Source organism: Mustela putorius, unplaced genomic scaffold (genome assembly GCF_011764305.1).
Source record: "Mustela putorius furo isolate JIRA1106 unplaced genomic scaffold, ASM1176430v1.1 tig00003909_pilon_pilon_pilon, whole genome shotgun sequence".
In the NCBI taxonomy this organism is placed as follows: domain Eukaryota; kingdom Metazoa; phylum Chordata; class Mammalia; order Carnivora; family Mustelidae; genus Mustela; species Mustela putorius.
The window spans coordinates 36535642-36559142 of record NW_025422057.1 but is presented as its reverse complement, the minus strand read 5'-3'; the positions used below and the strand labels follow the sequence as shown (position 1 = coordinate 36559142).

The following is a 23501-nucleotide window of genomic DNA, read 5'->3' as shown; positions in this document are numbered from 1 at the left end:
TGCTGGACAAATTAGTTAACAGCTTTGTGAGAGAGATTGGCCATATGCTCATCAACTGGGTTTCCTCTTCCTAAATGTGTAGGAAAGCCACATTTCCCACTCTCCCCTGCAGTTAGATTGGGTTCCTTCCAACGGAATATGAGCAGCAGTAACATACATCACTTCCAGACCTAGTAAGAAATCCTTCTGGCACCCTTATTCAAGTTCTGTTTCCCCTCTGTTAAGTCCATGGAGGTCAATACTGCAGATCACCGACTGAAAGGATTCAAGGCAGTATTTTGAAGGCAGTTGCCCAGGGTAGTACTCACAATGGTGGTATATCAGAAATGAATGAGAAACAAAACAGTGTGGAGTTGTTTTTTACAGCAGCTGGCTTTAATTAGTCTAATTATTATATACCTTTATTTTTCATTAAACACATAAGAAAAGTTTGGTTGTGATGTCTAATGCAATTAATGACTTTATCTCTGATTTTTAAGCATGCTTTCTATTATGTTAAGAAATTTAATATCAGAATTCAAATTATGCATATGTACATTTCTTAAAGAATATAATACCTACTCTCATAGGTCTTGCTACATCAGTAACTTCTAGTTTTAGCTGGATACCACTTTGCATTACTGCTAGTAAGCAATAAAAAAAGTATTACTTGTTTTAATTAACTAATGTAAAATGATTTATATTAGACCTGTATGATTTTAATCTTTTAAAAAAATATTTATTTATTTATTTGAGAGAGAGAGAGAGAGAGAAAATGAGCACGAAATGGGGGAGGGGCAGAGGGAAAGAAAGAATCCTCAAGCAGACTCCCCCCGAGCACAGAGTTGGACTTGGGGTTCAATCTCACAACCCTGTGATAATGACCTGAGCCAAAACTGAATTAGCCATTTAACCAACTGAGCCACCCAGGTGCTTGTTTATCATTTTAATCTTGACTGCTTTTGGAAATATATCATACAACACAGATTCTATAACTCAGCTCTCAGTGTTTTTGATATTATTCCTTAAAACAGACATTAACAGGGCGCCTGGGTGGTTCAGTGGGTTAAGCCTCTGCCTTCGGCTCAGGTCATGATCTCACATGACCCGTCTCACATCACATGGCCCGATGGAGTCCCCCATCGGGCTTTCTGCTCAGTGGAGAGCCTGCTTCCCCCTCTCTCTCTGCCTGCCTCTCTGCCTACTTGTGATCTCTCTCTCTCTGTGTCAAATAAATAAATAAATAAAATCTTAAAAAAAACCCCCAGATATTAACACATTTATTTAAACTGAAGAATAAAATCAGACTTTTTCTAACAGAAAATAAGTCTTACACTGTGTGTTACAAACTGATTAGTTTGACAGTGAGGACTGGCTTTTTCAATTAGGTTATATGACATTTTCCCACATATTCAATAAATGAAACCTGTAAGACTTTGAGAGAAATATATTTCAAATACATAATGAAAGAAATTTTATAAAAAATATTGCATTTGCACAGATATTGAAAACAGTATTTCCAATTTTTACTGAGTATATTGGTTTAAATGAAGTGCCACTGTGTAAAAGAGTAAAAGATATAATTGATAGTTACTTGTAGATTTTTTTTAAAAGATTTTATTTATTTATTTGACACACAGAGAGAGAAATCACAAGTAGGCAGAGAAGCAGGCAGACAGAGAGGGAAGCAGGCTCCCTGCTGAGCAGAGAGCCTGATGCAGGGCTCGATCCCAGGATCGTGCGATCATGACTTAAGGCGAAGCCAGAGGCTTAACCCACTGAGCCACCCAGGCACCCTACTTGTTGATTTCTGATAAATCCTTTTTGGTGTAGTTTAAGATATTGAGACTCTAATGTCTGTGTAATAAAGCTCTTTCTAATTTATAGCTTTCAAGAAAATTAAAGAAGACCTAACTGAACTGTCTTTAAAAATAATTTCAGATAATAAGTCACTCTTGTTTTTGGCATCTAATTTGAAAGCTGTTTAAAGAATTGGGTGATGTTGTCATAAAGTCTTTCTATTCCTACATTATTTTCTGTATAAGCCAACTTTACTTATTTATTTTTAGATTTTATTTATTTATTTGACAGAGAGTGGGAGAGTGAGGGAAAGGAAAAGCAGGGGGGGCAGCAGAAGGAGAGGGAGAAGCTGGCTCCTCACTGAGCAGGGAGCCTGAGGTGGGTCTTGATGTGGGGCTTGATCCCAAGATGCTAAGACCATGACCAGAGCCAAAGGCATCTGCCTTTGGCTCTGGTCATGGTCTTTGGCTCAGCCTAACCGACTGAGCCACCCAGGCACCCCATTAGGCAACTATACGCTTACATATATAAAAATGAATAACAGCAATAGAAATGATAATCTGTCCCATTTTAGATATAATATTCTTCTGTGAGCACATGAACTAATGGAAAAATAAATCCCATTAATCTCAATAAATGATATGTTTCTGAAAATTTCTACTTAAATGTTAGTAATTATAAAAATATTTAATATATTTATATTGTTTTAATTTCTTGTAAAATAATAATAATTGTCATGATAACTACAGAACTGTGCTTTTAACTTGGAATAAAAAATAACATCTATATAAGGATTTTTGTTTGAGAGACATGATAAGGGGATTAATAAAAGCCTATTTGACACAAACACTTCATTAGGGTAAAAAATTTATATTAGGGTAAAATTCTGGGGAAGTTGGGATGAAAGGAATTTGGGAAATAAAACCAATGCTAGTTTTCTGATTGTTAGGAGCTTGTTCATGCAGTTTTTAAAATTGTGTGTCATCCTCAAAATTGCTAATATGAGATCATACTATACTAATTATTCATACCTTGGTATTTTTTCCTTGTGTATCTGTTTTTTAAGAAATTGGTTATGCTTGGGCATGTCACTTAAATCTTCAGAACCTTGTTTTATTCCCCCCCACCTATAAAATAAAGAAAGTTGAACCAGACTGTCAGGTCCATTACATGTCCCTAATATTCTACACCTCTGTGACCAAAGACTCAAATATATTCTTTTAGATAACTGAAAATGAACAGTATATAAATATGCATTTCTTTTTTCTTCTTCCTCATTTCCTCTCTTCCTTTCTTCCCTCCCTTCCTCCTAATCACAAAGGCCCTATTGGCATACAGCAAAGATTGTATTTTTTGAGGGATTTATTGAAACTAATCTCACTATTTATCAATTAATCACAGTATTCAATGGCTTTCTTTAATGAAAAATGGCCATGCTATTCATGCCATCATTATATTCCCTAGTAATTGAAATCCAAAAAGTGAAATATTTTCTACAATAAAAAGATCATGTTGGAACAGTCCTATTTCCTCTTTCTGAGGAAGCTAGAATCTTAAAATAGGTCATCAGAAATAGAACTCTTTGGAATAGATAAATGCAGTAGAAAGTCTATAATTGTTGTTGAATATGTATGTGAGGTCCACTAGCACTGCCCTGTGTATTTTGAAAGCAATGCAAGATATGATCTATAAATAGGACCATTTTGATTTTAAGTAGTTCCATTTTGGCAATGGAATGTTATTGTTTATCTTATTTGCTATGTTGTGAGCAGTGACAAAAGGTCTTGAAAAGTTAGTGCTGAGCTTTTCTTTCCTGCCCAACACTTCCATGGGGTTAGATCTTTCTGTGCAGATTTGTGGAGAACTGAGATTGTTAGATTAGGGATACAAAGAGAAAGAAACAGTTAATATCCAATTGACCGACTTCCAAAAAAGGGCATACAGAGAGAGAGACCCCAAGAGAAGCGATGGTTGCTGGCCAGTGACTGCAGACCACCCCCAGCATTTGAATGAACATGCCACTCTGTGTAGAGAAGCCATACATGCTGTTGTCGTCACCAGGAGGCCCTTATAGCACCTGCACTTGGCTTCTTGCACCAACCAGGTGAAGGATGTCCACCTGTGCCCTAAGACTTTGCTAGACTCCCACTTGACCTGCTCTCTATGGATTTCACCCCTGTCAATGGGACACACTTTTCAGAACAGTCTGAGTTCCTTCACCACCAGAGAAAACTGAAGATGGAGTAGAATCAGAAGCCCCAGCTTTGGCACTTGGAACGGTCTAAACAGTGGGAAACCCATTCCAGGTTAAATGTGTATATATTTTTATTAGGAAATACTAAGGTGTTAAGGATAATGAAATAGCATATAAGAAAGTACACAGCATTAATTCATTTATATATTCAAATAATAAACTTTTATTGAATACCTAATGAAAACTTATAATAGCTCATATTCTGAACCAGACCCTATGCCTAGGTACGAGGGACACCAAAAAAAAAAAAAAAAAAAAAAAAATTAAAAAAGGCTACACCATCATAGTCTTCAAGGACGTTATCCTTGGATGTTAGAAGTCCATAGCACACCTGCAAGACTTCATTCACTGAACAAATAATTTATTGAGCATCCACTATTTACCAGGCACTGTTGTGAATACTAGGGATATAGTGGTGAACAAGATGGATGAGATCCTGGTCTTGTAAGCTTACATTGTGGTGGGGAAGATATAGTATAAACAAATCAGGTAATTTCAGTTGTTATAAGTGCTGTGAAAAAGGTAAAATAGGCCAATGTGATAGAAAGTAACCGGTTGGGGGGTGAAGGGAACAAGTTCAGGTAGCGTGGGCAAGAGCTTCATTGGGGAAGGTGTTTGAAATGAACACTGAATAAAAAGTAACACCAAGAAACTTGGAAAGCACAGGAGCTCTCAGACAAGTACTAGTCTAGCGTGTTCTAGAAAGGTAGTCAATGGTACAGTCTCTGCAGGCTCACAGGAGCGGGGAGCCTCATTCAGTAAGGAGGTGATGGGATCTTTACGGCTTAACATACAATGAGTGCTTAATAAAAGAATGGTATTTTTCCTTCTTTCCTCTGATGAACTACTTTAAAAAATGTTTACTACAAATGTAAGAAGGGCTTAAATATCCTCCCCTATTCCACACCTCTAGTCCTGCCTCCCAGAGGCAACCACTCTTAAAATTTTAGTTCTTTTGGCATATCTTTGAATAGCATGCTCCTAGTCTTATTTCTTCTCATATCAATTATAGATATCATCTATTTACTTCCTATAATGACAAGCATTTAGCTAAAGAGCCTTATGGTTATATTTTCTTCCTCTACTGGCTATCTCTGCACCTCTACAAAATAAACTTTGACATCGGGATGTCGTCTCTTGGCTCCCATCTCTTCGACATCGGGATCCTTCATCTCTTGGCTCCCATATTGTAAGACTGACAGGTTATAGACCCAGTTCTCCCCATTGCTTCTCTTCCTCCACGTCTCTGCAGCCTCCTATGGCTCATAGAATGTAATTCCCACTCTTTTTAGCATGTTATACCGGGCCCTTTAGGGTCTAGGCCCAGCCTACTTTTTTCATTTCCTGTCGTCATCCATGTTAGCAATACTCACAGTCACAGTGAACTACGTACTCACAGTAGTACATGGTTTTGGAAACTCTGGCATGCACTTGTCTTGTCCTCATTGCCTGAAACTGCCTCCCTTGGCAGTTCCCTGCCACTTATTCATTTTAGCCCACATGGCACTTTAAGAAATCTTTCCTGGTTCATGACATTTATGAAATTGAAAAATATTTACTGAGCGGCTGTTTCGTGCAAGGCACTGTTTCAGGTGTCAGGGCTCTAGTGGCCCAAGACTCACACTCATGAGCTCACATTCTATTGACTTAAGAAGTAGATCTAATAAAAATAATCATAAAATCCACTATGTGTCAGGACTGTATTAAATGACTCACATGTGCTATTTTAATCTTTACAACTTCATAAGACTTGAAAAAGTAAAATACTCTTCCTGAGGTCACTTCCTATAATGAGCTAATATTCAAACTCAAGTCTGTCTGACTTCAGAGCTCTTACTCTTAAGCTATACTCACTCTGCCCCTATTATTCCTTGTACACTTCTACCATAACATTAGCCAAATCGTTTTGAAATTGTACATGGGGTTCCCCATATAAACCACAAGGCATACAAAATTATTTGTGTTGATTATTTTCTCAATGTTCTCAGATGCTACAGAAGTAGTACCACTCTAGATGCACAGGAGAGAAATGAATGCATTACACATATTGGGTACTTTCAGAAATTAGAGATTAATTCTTTCTTGAAATCTCATTCGAGAAGGGCTTGCTTTAGACTGAAGGCTTCTAAGGGTAGAAACATTTGATGCATATTGGGTGCTTGGCAAATTTTTGTTGAATCTGCCATTCAAAACTTTGTAATCAATATATACTCAGTTTCAGGGCTGAAAAACTATGTCAGTCCCACTTTTGGAGGTGGCTTTGCACAGAAGGTAGGCACTCGGTCTTCTTTTAATAGAATTATAGGGGTATTGGGTTTAACCTTTGAAAGTCCGTAGAATGCAGTGGTTAACTGTACACCCTTTAGAGCCAGATTACCCAGATTCCAATTCCATTGTTTATTATGTACACACATTTAAGAGGTGACTATGAAACATGCATCAGGCACTTTCATAAGTACTTTACAAATATTAACTGAATGAAACTTAACACTTCCATGTTAATCTCTGTGGTAACTTTACTACTCTTTACTAGCTCCATGCCTCAGTTTTCTTTTCTAAAATATTTTATTTATTTGACAGAGATCACAAGTGGGCAGAGAGGCAGGCAGAGAGAGAGGGAGAAGCAGGCTCCCCATTGCGCAGAGAGCCTGATGCGGGGCTCGATCCCAGGACCCTGGGATCATGACCTGAGCTGAAGGCAGAGGCTTTAACCCACTGAGCCACCCAGGCGCCCCCTCACTTTTCTTTTCTGTTCAAGGGGGATAATAACAAAAAAACACCTCACAGGGTTTACCATTGAGATTAAGTGAGTATAAAGTGCTTAGTCTCTGGCACATGGCAAGTTAGCTGTGACTGGTAGAGTACCAGTTAGAGGCTGTGAGGAGAGAAGGAAATCAGCTTAATGTAATTTAACAATTTCTTCATCTTATGCTAATGTTCACTTCAAGGGGACAGATGGAATTATTTGGAATGGGGATGATATTTGAAGCATCTCTGTCAAGTTGGCTCTGTTTCTAAGGGAAAACCCAGTGGCTGGTGCTGAGATGGAAAATATAGGGAAAAAGTACCTCTGAAACCTGTCCACTTTTCTGTATCTGCGAATCCACGTTATCATCTCTTGCTGGGATGGCTGCTGTAGTCTCCTAACCGGTTCAGCAACTCTTCTTTGGCTGCCTTCATTCTCTGCTCCAGGAGATTAACCTTTTCAAAACACAGAGGAAAATTAGATTGTATTGTGCTCATGCTTAAAAAAGTCCACTGGTTTCTCATTGTCCTCAGATTAAGGACGTAAATCAGTGCTTAGTTGACTGAGTCTTGTAGGATCCAGTCTTGGCCTGTCCCTGCAAACTTGGTTCGGGCCATCCCTCCCCACAGTCTTCACCCCAGACACATCTGCCTTCATTCATTGTTCAACAAGTATTTATTTGATCACCATGGATTTATATAGTCACAGTGACCAGGAGAAACACAGTTCTTGTACTCATAGAACTTATATTTGAGGAGGTGGGCGAACAACAAACACAACAAAAATCAGATGAATATAATAACTGCTGGTGGTATAGAAGTATGAAAGTAGAATTGAACTCACAAATTTAAAAAAAGGGGGCCTATGGGAATAAGGTAGGCAGGAAGTCTTCTCTTAGAAGTTACTATTATAGGGGCGCCTGGGTGGCTCAGTGGGTTGAGCCTCTGCCTTTGGCTCAGATCATGATCCCAGGGTCCTGGGATTGAGCCCCACCATCAGGCTCTCTGCTCAGTGGGGAGCCTGTTTCCCCCTCTCTCTCTGTCTGCTGCTGTGACTACTTGTGATCTCTCTTTGTCAAATAAATAAATAAATAAAATCCTAAAAAAAAAAAAAGAAGTTACTATTATAGAGAGATCTAAAGGGGAAAGAACAGTGAGCCACATGATGAATGGGGAGGAGGGAACAACCAATGCAAAGTTCATATATGCAAGAGAGAACCTGGTCAAGTACCCAGAGCAGACACTGTCATTGCATAAAGGGAAGAGGGAAGTCAAGTTGGCCAGTGGGTAATCCTACAAGGCCTGATAGATCATGGTAAAGAATTAGAAATTTTTTTTCCTTTTGACTTTAGAAAATCTCAAAAGTTGTTTTTAAAATTAGAAGTGTAGCACAATATACATTGTTTCATGTAGAGACGATGATCCACCTAGATTCACCAGTTATTTAACCTTTTTACCACATTTGCTTTTTTGTTCCTATTTTCCCTGTTCTATTTTTTTGTTCCCTCTCACTTCTCTTTTGTTTTTGTTTCATTTTTCGGCCAAATCTTTTGAAGGTAAGTTGCTGAATAGTGAGGCAAGTTATCTTCCCCAAACAATCTTCTACATAGTCACAAATTATCACATGCCAAAATATTTAATATTGGTCCAGTATTATCTTATAGTCCATATTTAAATTTCTCCAACTGTCCACAAAATGTTTTTCTGTAGTTACTTCTTAAAAAAAATAAAACAATTATGGACCAAGATTTATGAATTCTGTTTGTAATATTTGTCTCCTGACTAATGCAATCCTCCACCTAGTTTTTCTTTTTTTCCCTTGACCCTGACACTATTTCTTTTGACATTTTTTTGAAGAACCTAGGCCTGTTGTCTTTTACAGTGTTCTATATTGTTTTTGTTTTGTTTTGTTTCCTCATAGTTAGATTTAGGTTAAACATTTCTGGCACAGATATCATCAGGTGATAAATTGCTCCATTGTTGGTGATGCTGTTTCCTCATTTGGCTAAGGTATATCTAATAAATAAATCTCTATGTTGTAATATTACCCTTTCCCTTTATGATTGTGAAATCATCTCTAGGACGCTCTTTGAGATAGTGTTAAAGTCCTGTTACCCAACAACCTTTCAGCCAATGAGTTTAGCATTTCATTTCATTTCAGCCACTGTTTCAGCATGTATTGATAAGATTTTATTTATTTGCCAGAGGGAGGGAGAGAGAGAGAGAGAGAGAGAGAGCGAGCACACACGCATGGGTAGCAGCAGGACTCAATCCCAGGACCCAGGGATCATGACCTGAGCTGAAGACTGATGCTTAAACACCTGAACCACCCAGGCATCCCTACCCATATTAATTTTTATATTGGAAAGTACAAAATGGGGATTTTCTATTTATTGTTTCATTTGTATTCATGAACTGGCATTCCTGTGTAAAGAATTTTTCATTTTTATTTCATTTCTCCCTTTCATGGGGACAGCTTAAAAAAAATTAAATCTGTTTTGCTTTCTCACCATCATTATTCTTTTCAATGCTCAAATTGTTACAAGTGTGGTCAACAGCAGCTCTGTTAATCCAGGTCCAATATCCTTTGAAATGTCCCTGTTAATCTCTAAGGACTTCTTTGGTTTCTGAGAAGAATGTTCTAGGCTCATTTTGCAATTTCTTTGCTCCAGGTGTGAATTAGCCTTCTCTCCAAGGAACACTGATTCCTTTTAGTGATGAATGGTATTTAGCAACTGTGTGGGTGGCTTGATGCTAGGTGTGCTTCTTCTCACTGGGAAGTTGGGGTTTCTATGCCTCTAGGCCCTGTTAATGGACCAATTGAGATAAAAAAAAATCATAACTTGATTTTACTACTACCAATTCAAATCCAGCACTGTGGGATTCTTCCTTAGCCTCTATCATTCTGTATTTGTTATCTTCTTCTCCTACTGTTGAGAACCTCAGTTCTAAGCAACATAAATATATTTCTTCATTTGCTTTGTCCTATAACTCATGCATAGTAGTTTCAAAATTGCTACACCAATACCCCTTTCAACATCAGACCTACTAGGTGAAGTTACTGATTTCTTTGCACTGTACATTGTATCCCACAACTCCTAATTCCAGTTGATAGAGTACTGTGCTCAATTAATTGACTGAATGCTTTTTCTCTGTATAGTTATGCTGGCAATTTGATACTCAAGTATGTTCACTTCTTTCTTTGTATTAAATTTTAGGGCTTGGTTTTATTTCCAGGGCTTTAGATTTAATGTTTTTCTTTTTAAAAGATTAAAAAAAAAAAAAGATTATTTATTTATTTATTTATTTATTTGACAGAGAGATCACAGTAGGCAGAGAGGCAGGCAGAGAGAGGGGGGAAGCAGGTTGCCCGCTGGGCAGAGAGCCCAATGTGGGGCTTGATCCCAGGACCCTGAGATCATGACCGAAGCTGAAGGCAGAGGCTTAACCCACTGAGCCACACAGACGCCCCTAGATTTAATGTTTTGAAAAGGCAAAAAAAAATTATATATATACATATGTGTGTGTATGTATATACATACGTGTGTATATATATATGTATATACATACACACACACACACGTATATATACATATATTTATATAGGTTATTCAGAGAAGCCACACTGCCATCACTAGTCCCTGCAAAACATTCCTACCCCCCACAGGGAACTATTTTCATTCAGCGAATTTTCTGATTTAGTTTTTGAATTTATTTCTTAAAAAACAGGTCCAACGTGTGTAGTATGTATGTATGTACACTTTCTTCTTTCTTACACAAAATTTAGTGTATTTTTTAGGTTCTTTGGTATGTTTTCTTCCCTTAAAAACATAAATATGAATTTTTTCTGAAATCACTGAAGAGCTTTAAGACAGGGAGTGACTTGATCATTACATCTTGAAATTAGTTTGGTTGCTCTATGAAGAATGTTGTGGAGGAGAGCAGGATCTTAAGCAGGAAGACAAGTTGGGAGGCTATGGTGGTCTGGGCAATGAAAAGGAAATAGGTGTTTATTTTTACTTGTAGCACAAAAGCACAACAGATACATTTGTTTATGAACTGAGTGAAATTGCTGAGGGAAAAGGAGGACCCAAGGATGATTCTTTTATTTGTCCTGAGTAACTGGCAGGGACATAGTGGTGTTATTCACTGAGATGGAGATTGGGGAGGAGAGAAGTTGGGGTTTGGAGTGAAAAATCACCATCCCATATTGAATATAGTAGAGATGTTAAGTGGGTACTCAGATATTTGCATCTGTTTGGCGTTCAGAGGAGACGTCTGGAAAGAACGAGGAATTTGGAAGTCACCAGTAAGGATAAAGATACTTAAAACCATGGGAGTTGGTAAGGTTGCCAAAAGGACGACTATAGAGGAGAGAAAAAGGTGGGTTCAGGACCAAGCTCTGAGGATGCCCATTATTTAGAGGTTAGATAGAAGAGACAGAAAAGGAGATTAAGACAGGTGGTTAGTAAGGTTGGGAGTATACAAGGACAAAGTGACTTTTTGCTGACCCAGAAGCCAAATGAGGGTGGCAAGGCTCAAGCATTTAACTGTGTGGCTGCTTCTGGGAGCAAGATAAAAATAAGAGAATCCATTGGATTTTTTTTTTCTTCCCCTGTATCTGGTATTATTTTTCCTATGCCTGGAATGCTTACTCCTTTCTCTCTTTTTAAAACCTGGTTAATTTCCTAATGAGCTGTGGAGATGCAGATCAAACATTATTTTCTCAGATTCCCCGTGACATAGTCTTACAGCTCTTAGAATATTTTCCCTGAAACCACTCAGTACAGTTGTGATTTCTCAATTATTTGTATTTTTAAACTTGATTGTTTCTCCCATTAGAAAGTAAGCTCCTTGAGGGTTAGTGTCTATTTTGCTCACTCTCCTCCACTGTTTCCCTACCTTCCAGCCTAGCGTTTCGCACATAGCAAGCAGGTTTTCAATAAGTATTTGTCAAATAATAATAAATAAACAGAACCCCTGGAGGGTTCAGGAGACAGGACTCAGTAACGGCTGGTAAAAGAAATAAAAGGCAGGGGTGTCTGGGTAGCTTAGCTGTATAGCATCTCCCTTCTACTCTGGCTCTGGTAATGATTTCCGGGTCATGGGTTGGGCTCCCTGCTCAGCAGGGGAGTCTGCTTCTCCCTCTCCCTCTGCTTCCCGCCTCCCCTTGTGCACTTGCACGCGCGCTCTCTCTCTCTCTCTTAAATAAATAAATAAATCTTAAAATAAAAGCAATAAAGATGTTGTGAGGTATGACAAGAAACAACAGATTTAGGGGTAGACCTGCCTGAAAGAGCAAAGGAGACTTTGACACTGAGTTCACCAAAGACTTTCGAGCCAGACGGGAGAGGAGGAAATAGCTTTTATTTTATCTTTCCTCGTGTCTTCCCCTTTACATTGACTTTCTCTGTTCTTTTTTTTTTTTTTAATTTTATTTATTTGACAGAGTTCACAAGTAGGCAGAGAGACAGCCGGAGAGAGATGAAGGGAAGCAGGCTCCCCCCGAAGCAGAGCGCCCGATGGGGGGCGGGATCCCAGGACCCTGGGATCATGACCTGAGCCAAAGGCAGAGGCTTTAACCCACTGAGCTACCCAGGTGCCCCTTCTCTGTTCATTTTAACTCTTGGCCTTGCATCCTCTCCTCTACTCCAAAATGGCTCACTTTAAATGATTATCTTGTGGGGAAAGAAGATGAACTGAATGAGGAGACAGTGGGGAGTTAGTTAGAGAAGAGTTAAGTGGAGGGAGATACATAGAATGATAAGGTAAGGAAGACCTGAAGTTCATCAAAGTAGGTATTCTAAAACTGCTCCTAATCAAGCAAAATAGTAAAAAATAAGTCCCTATGTAAGAGGGTGGGTCTATGAAATCATTCCGCTGACTTAAATTCCCAACTCCTCCCTTAATAGCCATAGGTTTTTTAGCAAATTACTTAACCATATGAACTCAGTTTCCTCGGAATCAATAAAATGGAGATAATAATAGTACCTACCTCCAAGGGCTGTTCTCAGGATTAGTAAGACGATCCATTTTATATGCTTAATACCAAGACTGCCACAAGGTAAAATTTCAATTAACTTTAGCAGTTATTTTTCTTTAAAATCAAGCACAGCAGGGAGAGGCGGCCTAAATAATAAATGCTTGTCGTGAATATTATAGCAACACACAAAAGAAGAGGATCACTTTAAAAGAAGCAGATAAGGCTGCACTGGCACTTACGTTTTGAGCAAAGACCTTGCCTACGCATGGGATTTAGACTGTCACAGCACAGCGCCTGGCCGCGGTAGGTGCTTTATATTTTCGGAATGGCAAGAAAGATTAAAAAAGAAAAAAAAAAAAGAGAGAAGAAAATGCCTATAAAAGTCTCTTCTGGGAGAAACTTAATTCGTCCGTCCAGGAGGGTCACTGGGGATGGCAGGGGGTCAGGCAGCGGGAGGAGTCTCCCTCTGGGTGCGGACTGCCCTAGTTCTAAGCGACTCTCGGGAGGCGAAGCCTGCTCCCGCCTGCGGGGACGCGTCAGGGCAGAGGCTAACTCTCCGTTCCTCCGCCCGTCCCTGGGGGAGTCTCGGGACCAAGTGCCGTGGCAGCGGCCTCACCTCCAGGCCTTTGCTACGTCTCATCTCCAGGACGGTATCCGAGACTGGCGTCCATACCAACAGAGGTGGTACCCGCCGCAGTAACCACGCAGTGCCCCAGCCCGCGCTGCACACCTGACTCGGCGCCGAGCCCCAGCCCTCCTCTCGCTCGCGGCCCACCAGCCCCTCCGCCCAGTGACTGCCCGCGTTCCGAGATCCGCCCCAGATTTGAAAGCTTCTTCCGGGAGCGGGTGGGAAACCCACCGCGCGAGCCTCTGCGCTCCCGGGCGTCGTTCCGGAAGCTCCGCCCACTCCCAGCGTTCCGTGCGCTAACTTCGCCGCCATTGTTTGAATTTGAAAACGAAAACACCGCGGTGCTGCGCGCAGGTTGGGCGGCCCAGACAGTTTTTGCAGGTGAAGCTGTGCGTCCAGGTGAGGGTGCGAGGAAGGAGGTGGGGTGATTGCGCATATACCAGGCCTGAAGCTGGGAAACGCGCTGGCGGTGTGAGTGCCTTCCGACGGGGATCGCGATGCCCGTGAGGATACTCTCAGGAACTGGGTTGTAGGGCGATGGGTGCTCCTGGGGACCGTGGGCGCCGCCTGCGCATCGTAGGATTGAGCCATACTACTTGGGTTGGAGCTTAAATCTTGTCTCCACCGCATATTCGCTGAGGGAGGCAAGGCAACATATTTAATCTCTCTGGGTCATCTGTTAAAAGGGCTACTAATAATAGTACTTAATTTTTCGGTCCTTGTTTAGATAATATAGTATGGAAAGTTGTTAGAAACAGTGCTAGTATATATTAGGCACCAGGTGTTTGCAGTCATTAACGTTTTTACTATTGCTTTGCTGCTGCTGCTGTTGAGGCGCAGGTCTCCATTGCCAAGCCTAGTTTTCTGAATCCCCGAGGTGAGCAGTTTGCTTGGCAGGTGCTATGATCTCTTTTTGCGGGGAGCCCTGTCGCGGCCATCTGTGCGTTAATTTCCAGGCTGCCGCAGGTGCCTGGGGCTTGCCCTCTTAGGCTTTGCGGTACCAAATGGAAGGGAGTGTGTGTGGCGAATTCAATGACTGCTCTCATCCCCCTCTTTAGAATGTTTCCCTCCATGTCATTCCACTACCCGCTTCAGTGATTCCTGCCTGACACACCCTCTAATATTCTTTGCTGAATGATTAGTTGACACAGGTTCCTACCTTAAGCAATCCTTGCTTAAAGTGACCAGATCCAGGTTTGCTTTTGTTGGTTTTAAAACCAAGTAGCATGTTTATTCAGAAGCAGCGATAGCTATATATATATATATATATATATATATATATATATATATATATTTAGATGTCCAAGACCCAAGACTTCAGTTTGAAAAATCATATAAAGGATTCATCAATTAGATGATAGATATTTGAGACTACATTTTGTGGATGACATTCAGAAACCTCATTCAGTAGCAGATTTGTTATCTTTCACCAGTGTTCAACCATGGACTCTCACTGGAGAGAAGATAAAAGAGATAAAAGATGCAGTTTTTCAGTCATGGGAACAGCCTTCTGAAATGAGAAATGAAGTCTTGAAGACTGCTGCAGCTAAAAACAATTACCACTGAAAGAGTAGTACCAATTTTTATATTTCTTTGGTTTAGAGGATTTTATTATTACTATTTAAGTAATCAGACAGGGAGTTTTTATCACTCATGCATCTCTGAATGAGTTGTAGGGGATACAGAGTAGTATAAGACAAAGAAAGTTCTTGTTGTCAAGAGATCTGTAGTCTAGTTAGGGAGAAGTTAACGTCTCACATGCAAGTAGAAGTTAACCAAACATACAAGATGCGACAGTCCGTCTCAACAATTTTATAAATGTTAAGAGGCAGTTTATTGAAATTAAACCTATGAACAAGTACAAATACTATAACCTTACTTTTTAAAAGAGATATAGTTATTTATTTTTTTAAAGATTTTATTTATTTGACAGAGATCAAAAGTAGGCAGAGAGGCAAGCAGAGAGAGGGGGAAGCAGGCTCCCTGTTGAGCAGAGAGCCCCATGTGTGGCCTGATCCCAGAACCCTGGGATCATGACCTGAGCCAAAGGCAGAGGCTTAACCCACTGAGTCACCCAGGCACCCCTAGTTATTCTTTTTAATTCAATAATTTAATAAAAGATTTACCTGTTTTTTAAACCAGAAATTAATTGAAGACAAAGTGAAATTTATCTTCCAAATTCATGGGCATTTCCATAAAATTTGATTTATGTGATGTCAAGCCATTGCTTTAATGTTTTTGCAAACTTTTCCTCTATGTTGTAGATCAGTGGTTATTTTTACTCTATCACATACCCCTTTTCATACATTGCATGTTTGAGATATTCTATTAAACTACATTTAAGTAATTATCCCATTTTTATTATGTCACTGATTTAATACAATAAAGACAAAAGCAGCCAAGGTACTAAACTTGTTTAAGTGTATGTTTGGTTGATCTTATAGTTTGCTGGGCTTTGTGCACAGTAAATAATTTCCTTTGTCTTTTGGAGATTTAGGAAAAACAAAAACAAAACCCTGTTGTATTGAGTTTGTGGGTTTCAGGGCTGATCAAGGAGAAAGCTATGACCATGGTATGGTGGTATCACACACAAGGAGGTTTACTGGGGTAGCACTTTGACAGGATTGCATGCAAGGGAAGTCCCCCACAGCATGAGACCTTCCAGAAAGTAGAGTGAAGGACCACTAGAAGAGTAAAAAGGCAAGGGAACTAGGGGTTTGGGAGGGGAAGGAGAGGAAGAATTAGAATTGGGGGCTTATGGTCTTAAGTGATTTTTCTCTGCAGCACAGTGGGGAGTCCCGGGGTCAGAGAACTCCAAAAGGCTTTAGTGGTTTCGGTCTTTTGGTCCTGAATTTGTTTGTGACTAGCAGATGGGTGCAGTTTCTGGGATGTGCAAACTAGTTAGACTCTAAATGACTTCTTAAAAAAAATAATTTGAGCTATATTAAAAGCAAATTGATGCATAAAAATTTGAGTCTGGTACCTAATGGGTTTTTGAATTAATATTTTTGGCCTGTGAAGAAGTAAGCAACATAGGGGCAATATACAGGGTCCATCTTTGGCTTTTTTATATAACACATATGGCTGCCCATTAATGTCTTCCTGAGCCAGGAACCCTCGTTTGGGAGTACCATTCTGATATTTCATCGTATTGTCAAAGAACAGCAGGGAGCTCTCTTTCTTCCTGGTATTATTCATCTAGTAGATTGTCAATAACTATTAGAATGTTAAAATTTTTTTAGTTAAGGTTTACTTTAGTTGTAACATTTTGATGCATTATTCCATATTCACCTTAATTTTTAAGCCTTACACAGTGTCATACATTAGTTTTCACTTGCATTATTTGGAAGAATTCAGTAGAAAGAGTTCAACAGATAACTGAGTTTAGCTCTTAAATGCTAAAATGTTACAGAGTTTGTAGGTAACATTCTCAGAAGACATTAAATAACTAAAATAACACAAGATTATAAATTACTTTTATTTGATTTCTGAGAGGATTTCAGGCAGAGATTGAATGTTTTATACTGTCTTACGTAACGGGCTACCATTGCTCATGAAATCTCTTTTGATGAATCTATCTATAGGTTGGGTCATATGAGTAGTAGTGGTAGGCTGTGGCCATTATTTGATTCAGAATCTGTAAATACTTTGATCATTGTCTTTTCCCTGGGTCATCATGTTACAGATGAGGCAGTCTAATGTTTTCCTTCTTTGGAAATCTAGTTATATGGGGGTTAGTAGTGGACTGGACTCAATTCTTAAACGATGGGTGGCTTAGATGCTAATTTATTAAGATTATCTGAAGTTACTATTATTTTTGCAGAATGGAATCTAATTTAAATCAAGATGGAGTGCCTAGACCATCTTATGTTGTTAGTGCTGACCCAGTTGCAAGGCCTTCGGAAATAAATTTTGATGGCATTAAGCTTAATCTCTCTCATGAATTTTCCTTAGTTGCTTCAAGCACTGAGGTAAGTACAAGAAAATTTTATGTTGATTATCGTGATTGAGTGGAAATGTGTGTGGCACACACATACTTGCTGACAGGTATGACCAGAGCTTTCTAGACTTTGTGGGTTTGAGGCAACTTTCTATCTCAGTAATTTTTTCGTGGCATTCTAAATATATCAGTTCTTCTAAGTAGTAGGTCCAAACTACTTAATATATAACTACTATACTTAACCAAGAGCCATTTGAAAAAATTATTATAAATTAAAAAGATTACTTTCTTTAATAATTACCACAGTTATTTAATGTAAAGGTAATAACCTTTTGAGGGCACCTGGGTGGCTCAGTTGGTTAAGTATCCACCTTTGGCTTAGGTCATGGTTGCAGGGTCCTGGGATTAAGCCCTGCATCAGACTTCCTATTCTTCGGGAAGCCTGCTTCTCCCTCTCCTACTCCCCGTGCCTGTGTTCCTGCTCTCACTCTCTCTCTCTGTCAAATAAATAAATAAAATGTTTTAAAAAAAAAAGGAGATAATACCTTCTGGCCACTTCATAACTTTTCAAGATTTGGAATCAGATTAGGCATTGCCAACTTTATTTTCTGTTCTTCTTTGTTTTGGGGTAGTACTTTTTATTTTATTTTTTTTAATCACAGCAACCACTGAAAATCTAGCTTCACTGAGAAACGACAACAAAAGAAATACTATGATCTAACACTGAAACTGTGAGCTACTTGAAGCTAATCATTCGTGGTGTTCAACATATGTCAAGTATGTTGAACTATGCCTGTGATTCCCTCAAAAATGTAAAATATTCCACTATGCCCCTAGGAATTGCAGGCCTTAGTTAAATTAAAATTATTAAAATTATTAAAATATTTAAATAAAATAAATTAAAATAACTTTAAAAAGTAAAAGTCCTTCTTTCTACCACCCTATCTACTACCACTGTTGTGTGTCTTTGTAGACGTTATTCCTTTTTTTAAAAAAAAGATTTATTTATTTGTTATTTAAGAGATATAGGGAGAAAGGAGGAGAGAGAGAGCTCCAGCAGGGTGAGCTATAGACTCCCCCACTGAACCTGCATCCTGATGCAGGCTCCATTCTAGGACCCTGAGATCCTGACCTGAACCAAAATCACAAGAGTCAGCCATTTCACTGAGTGAGCCATCCAGCTGCCCCTAGAGTTTATTTCTTACACATTTACTTTTCAATCTATTTATATCCTCTTTGTTATATTTTCTATTGTTAATTTTGATGCCTTAGAGAGATGGACTATTTTAAAGAATGATGGAAGGGGAAGGGGAGCATAAATTAAAAAAATAATACTTATTAAATATCCATCATATGCCAGGGTTTTTTACTTGAGCTCATTTAATCATACATCAAGAAAGAGGGGTGCCTGGGTGTCTCAGTTGTTTGAACATCCAATTCTTAACTTCAGCTCAAGTCACAATCTCAGGGTCATGGGATAAAGCCTTATGTCTGGGCTCTGCACTCAGTGGGGAGCCCACTTGAGGTTCGCTCTCTGCCTCTTTCTGCCCCTCCCCACCTCTTGCATTCTCTTTTTCTCTCTCTAAAATAAATAAATAAATAAATAAATCTTTAAAAAAAAATCAAGAAAGAAGGTAAAAAGGGAGGAAGGAATACGTGCCTCTTGGTATTTATGTGGAATCATGCATCATGTAGTCTTTTATGTCTGCCTTCTTTCACTTAACACAGGGGCTATAAGCAATGGACTGTTTTTGTATTGCTCACAAGCTAAGAATGCCTTTTGTGTCGAATCTAAAAAGTCATAGCCAAAATCCATATCTGGGTTTTCTAGGACTTTAATAGTTTTAATATTTAGGGTTGTATCCATTTTGAATTCATTTTTGTGAAGGGTATAAGATTAATTTTCCTAGATTAAGTTTATTGCATGTGGATGTTTGGTTGTTGCAGCACCACTTGTTGAAAAGACTTGTTTTTGCTCCATTGTATTGCCTTTGCTTCTTTGTTAAAGATGAGTAGACTGTATTCATGGGCATCTATTTCTGGGCTCTATGTTCTGTTCCATTGATGGATTCTGTTCTTTTGCCAGTTCATTTGCTGTCTTGAGTACTGTAGCTTTATAGTATGTCTTGAAGTTGTACACTGTCAGTCCTTCAACTTTGATCTACTCCTTCAATTTTATATTGGCTTTTCTGGGCAGTCTTTATTTTTAGCTATTCTAATAGATGTAATGGTATCACTTTGGTATTTACATTTAACTTAATAACTAAAGATATTGAACATTTTCATGTGATTATTTTTCATTAGTGTTTTTTTAAATTAAATTTAAATCTTTGCCCATTTAAAAAAATTGGGTTGTTTGTTTTTATATTATTATTTAATTTTAAGTATCGTTTATATTTTTCAGATGCATTGGTTTGTTTGGTATATACTTTATAAATACTTTTTCCCAGTTTATGGCTTGCCTGTTATCCTTTACTAGTGTTTTTTTGAAGAACAGAAATTTTAATTTAATCAATATTTTTTCTATTATGGATGGTCCTTTTGGTGTCATATTTAAGAAATCTTTGCCTGGGGCACCTGGGTGGCTCAGTTGGTTAAGCGTCTGCCTTCAGCGTCATGATTTCAGGGTCCTGGGATTGAGTCCCATGTTGGGCTTCTTCCTCAGCAGGGAAGCCTGCTTCTCCCTCCCTGTCTCCCTCTGCATGCCACTCCCCCATGTGTTCTCTCTCTGTCAAATAAGTAGATAAAATCTTTACAAAAAAAAAAAAAAGAAAAATTTTTGCCGAACTCAAGTCCACAAAGATTTTCTTCTGTGTGTTCTTTTTAGAAGTTTTACAGTTTTAATTTTACATTTAGGATATGATCCATTTTAAATTAATTTTTATATACAATGTGAACTGTGTATTCAGATTCTTTTTATTTTTTTTAAATGTATAGGTATCCAGTTGTTCTAGCCTGATTTGTTGGAAAAGCTGTGCTTTCTGTACTCCATTTCTTTTCCACCTTTATCATCAATCAGATGTCCTGTGTAGGGGTTTATTTCTGAATATTGTTTCATTTATTTGTCTGTCTTTCTGCCAGTACCCCACTGTTTTGATCATTGTAGTATTGAAATCAGGTAGTGTTGTTCTGTTAGCCCACCAAATTTTTTTCATAGTTGTTTTGACTATTCTAGGTACTTTGCATTTCTTTCTTTCTCTCTCTTTTTTTTTTTTTAAGATTTTATTTATTTATTTGACAGAGATCACAAGCGGGGGGGCGGGGGGCGGGGCGGGGGAGGGTGGCAGGGAGAAGCAGACTTCATGCTGAGCAGAGAGCTGGATATGGGGCTCCATCCCAGGATCCTGAGATCATGACCTGAGCCGACGGCAGAGGCTTAACCCACTGTGCCACCCAGGTGCCCCTCTATGTGAATTTTAAAATGAGCTTGTCAGTTGCCACAACAAAAGCTTCTTGGGATTTTGATTGCTGTTGTATTCAATCTATAGATCAGTCTTGGAAGAATTGACATCTTAACAATATTGAGTTTACCAAAACGATGAGCAAGGTGTATCTCAATTTCTTTTGGTCTCCTTTATTTATCTGAACATTGTTTTTGTAGTTTCCAAGGAATAGCCCTTTCACATCTTTTGTCAGATTTATCCCTTAAGTATTTCATGATTTTTGATGCAATTCCAAATGGTATTGCTTTTTAAAATCAATTTCTGACTTTTTCCCCAGTATATAAAAGAATAATTGATTTTGCATATTGATCTTATGTCCTGTTACATCGCTAAACTCCTTTAATAGTTCAGGTAACATTTTGGTAGATTTTATTTGATTTTTGCATATAGATATTAATGTTGTCAGTGAATGAAGACAATTTTATTTCTTCCCAATCTGGATGCCCTTCCTTTCTTTTTGGGATGCCCTTCTTTCCTTTTCCATTTCCTTTCTTTTCTTTCCTAATTACATTTACTGGATCCTCTTGTACAGAGCTGGATAAAAATGGTGAGAGCAGAAATCCTCATATTGTTACTTATCTTGCTATTCATCTTAGATTCAGTCTTTCACCATTAAATGTGATGTTAGCTGTAGGTTTTTGTAAATGTCCTTTGTCAGGTGAAGGATATCCTTTGTCTCTTCCACTTTGCTGAGAATTATTATGAATGGATGTTGAATACTTATGTCAATTTCATGTCATCATTCAAATGCTTTTTTTTTTTTTTTTAATTTATTAGAGAGAGAGAGAGAGAAAGCACGAGCAGGTTTGAGGCTGAGGGAGAGGGACAAGTAGACTCCCCGCTGATCAGGGAATTCTACCTGGGGCTCCATCCCAGGACTCTGGGATCATTCCCTGAGCTGAAGGCAGTTGCTTAACCAACTGAGCCACCCAGACACCCTTAGAGATGTACATTGCTTTATTCTTTTAGTGTGGTTATTTACCTAAATTGATTTTTCAATGCTAAATTGACCTTGCATTCCTGAGATAAAACAGTTTTTGGTCAGGATGTATTATCTTATTTTATATATTGGCTATTACTTTATTAGGGAATTTTTCCATTTATCTTAATTAGGGATATTGTTCTGTAATTTCTTCTGGTGATACCTTTGTCATATTGTGGTACCGGGGTTATGTCATACTCAAAGTTAGTTGAAAAGTGTTTTTTTTATTTTCTTAAAGGCTTCTCTATGATTGGTATGATTATATCCTAAAATGTTTGAGAGAATTGACTAATAAATTCTCTCAAACCAGGGACTGGAGTTTTTTTGTGGGATTATTTTGTTTATTTGAATATAAGTTGAATTTCTTTAATAGATATAGAACTGTTCAGATTTTCTAGTTTCTGGGTGCTTTTTTTTTTTTTTAAAGTAAGGTGTATTTAAGTAGTTCTTTCCTTTTTATTAAAAAAAAAAACCAAAACCACATTTCTTTAGAATTATTTTAAGACATGAACTAAACTTATTTCTTTCCCAAAGGAAGGAGGAAAGAGAATGATGTATAGCAAAAAAATTTTAGATGGAATTGAACATTTCGGTTAATAGACTATTCTGTTGCATGTAATGTATTTTAGAGTACTGTGTTTTAGTGACTTAGAGCCCTATTTTTATTTAGTTATAAAGGCAAGGATTTTATGGAAAAGAGACATATTGTAAGCTTCAAGTATAAATAGAGAAAGTAGAGGAAACAGTCTTTTGCAGTGTTTTTTTAAAAGTAGATTTGCTTCTTTTTAGACATATAAAGTGATTACAAACAGAAGAATCACAGTTTGCTTAGGGGTTCTCTGTAGTCTCAGTTAGTTATAGTAATAGCCACTTAAAGAAAGGTGATTTCTGAAAAGCCATATTTTGCATTTTTAAAATACAGTTATTTTGTTCTTCTTTTTTAAGGCAAATAGTTTGGAATCCAAAGATTATCTCCAGGTTTGTCTTCGAATAAGACCGTTTACACAGTCAGAAAAAGAGCATGAGTCTGAGGTTTGTGGTGACTTTAATTGGGTTTTACTTTCATTAAATGGACAAAATGCCATTGTTTTTATTTATTTATTGTGGGATTATTTATGTTTATTTATGTGTTCTAGGGCTGTGTGTATATGCTGGACTCACAGACCATTCTGCTGAAAGATCCTCAAAGCATCCTTGGTCGGTTAAGTGAGAAAAGCTCTGGACAGATGGCACAGAAATTCAGTTTTTCCAAGGTAAGTACTTATGTGAAACTGGAGATTTTTCTTTTAAGTCGAAGCGATTTGACTTAGGCTAAATAGCCACATAATTGTATATAATGAACTATACACATCATGTGCTTATGGAACTTAGGTATTAGGCATTGGTATTTTTCTCTTAAGAGTAGGACTCAAATTTCAGGTTTATAAATATATAATTGGAAGTGAATAGATTATAGTTTTTAAACCTTTTTTTGTTTTAAGAAATGTTCTTTTCAAAATTTAGATGAAAACTTGATTGACTAGGTCAGATTTCTATCCTGAAAACTTTCTGACGTAGTTAAAATATCATGTGTATTTGTGAGAGTTGGGGATATGGCACCTATCCTAAGTATATGAATCTTGTAAAAGAGATCTTTTAAGTTTTTGAAGCATGAGGGGTGCCTGGTGAGCTCAGTTAGGGGAGCCCACAACTCTTGGTATCAGGGTCATGAGTTTGAGCCCAATGTTAGCTGTAGAGATTACTTAAA

General features: G+C 38.2%; 2 protein-coding genes across 17 annotated transcripts in view; one reads left to right on the top strand and one right to left on the bottom strand.

Moving 5' to 3' along the window:
* PANK1 (pantothenate kinase 1) overlaps positions 1-13630 on the bottom strand; it is a 109528-nt gene extending 95898 nt beyond the window's left edge. Inside the window, exons 1-4 of one of the 7 annotated variants that reach the window (XM_013054754.2) lie at positions 13378-13630; positions 13001-13071; positions 12774-12907; positions 7102-7234 (exon numbers count right to left, since the gene is read on the bottom strand). The gene's annotated coding sequence lies outside the window, so the exon portion shown is untranslated. The remainder of the gene's footprint in view (positions 1-7101; positions 7235-12773; positions 12908-13000; positions 13072-13377) is intronic. The other 6 variants (XM_013054756.2, XM_013054755.2, XM_045068466.1 and 3 more) reach the window with 6 other exon arrangements.
* A 55-nt stretch (positions 13631-13685) lies between these two features.
* Positions 13686-23501, top strand: part of KIF20B (kinesin family member 20B) — a 67265-nt gene continuing 57449 nt past the window's right edge. For 7 of the 10 annotated variants that reach the window (XM_013054752.2, XM_004749681.3, XM_004749679.3 and 4 more), the window contains exons 1-4: positions 13686-13788; positions 17213-17360; positions 22700-22786; positions 22891-23007. In XM_013054752.2, the coding sequence (XP_012910206.1) occupies positions 17214-17360; positions 22700-22786; positions 22891-23007 (351 nt within the window). In that variant the 5' untranslated portion in view covers positions 13686-13788; position 17213. Of the gene's footprint in view, positions 13789-14822; positions 14960-17212; positions 17361-22699; positions 22787-22890; positions 23008-23501 lie in introns of all 10 variants that reach the window. The other 3 variants (XM_013054747.2, XM_013054750.2, XM_045068723.1) reach the window with 3 other exon arrangements.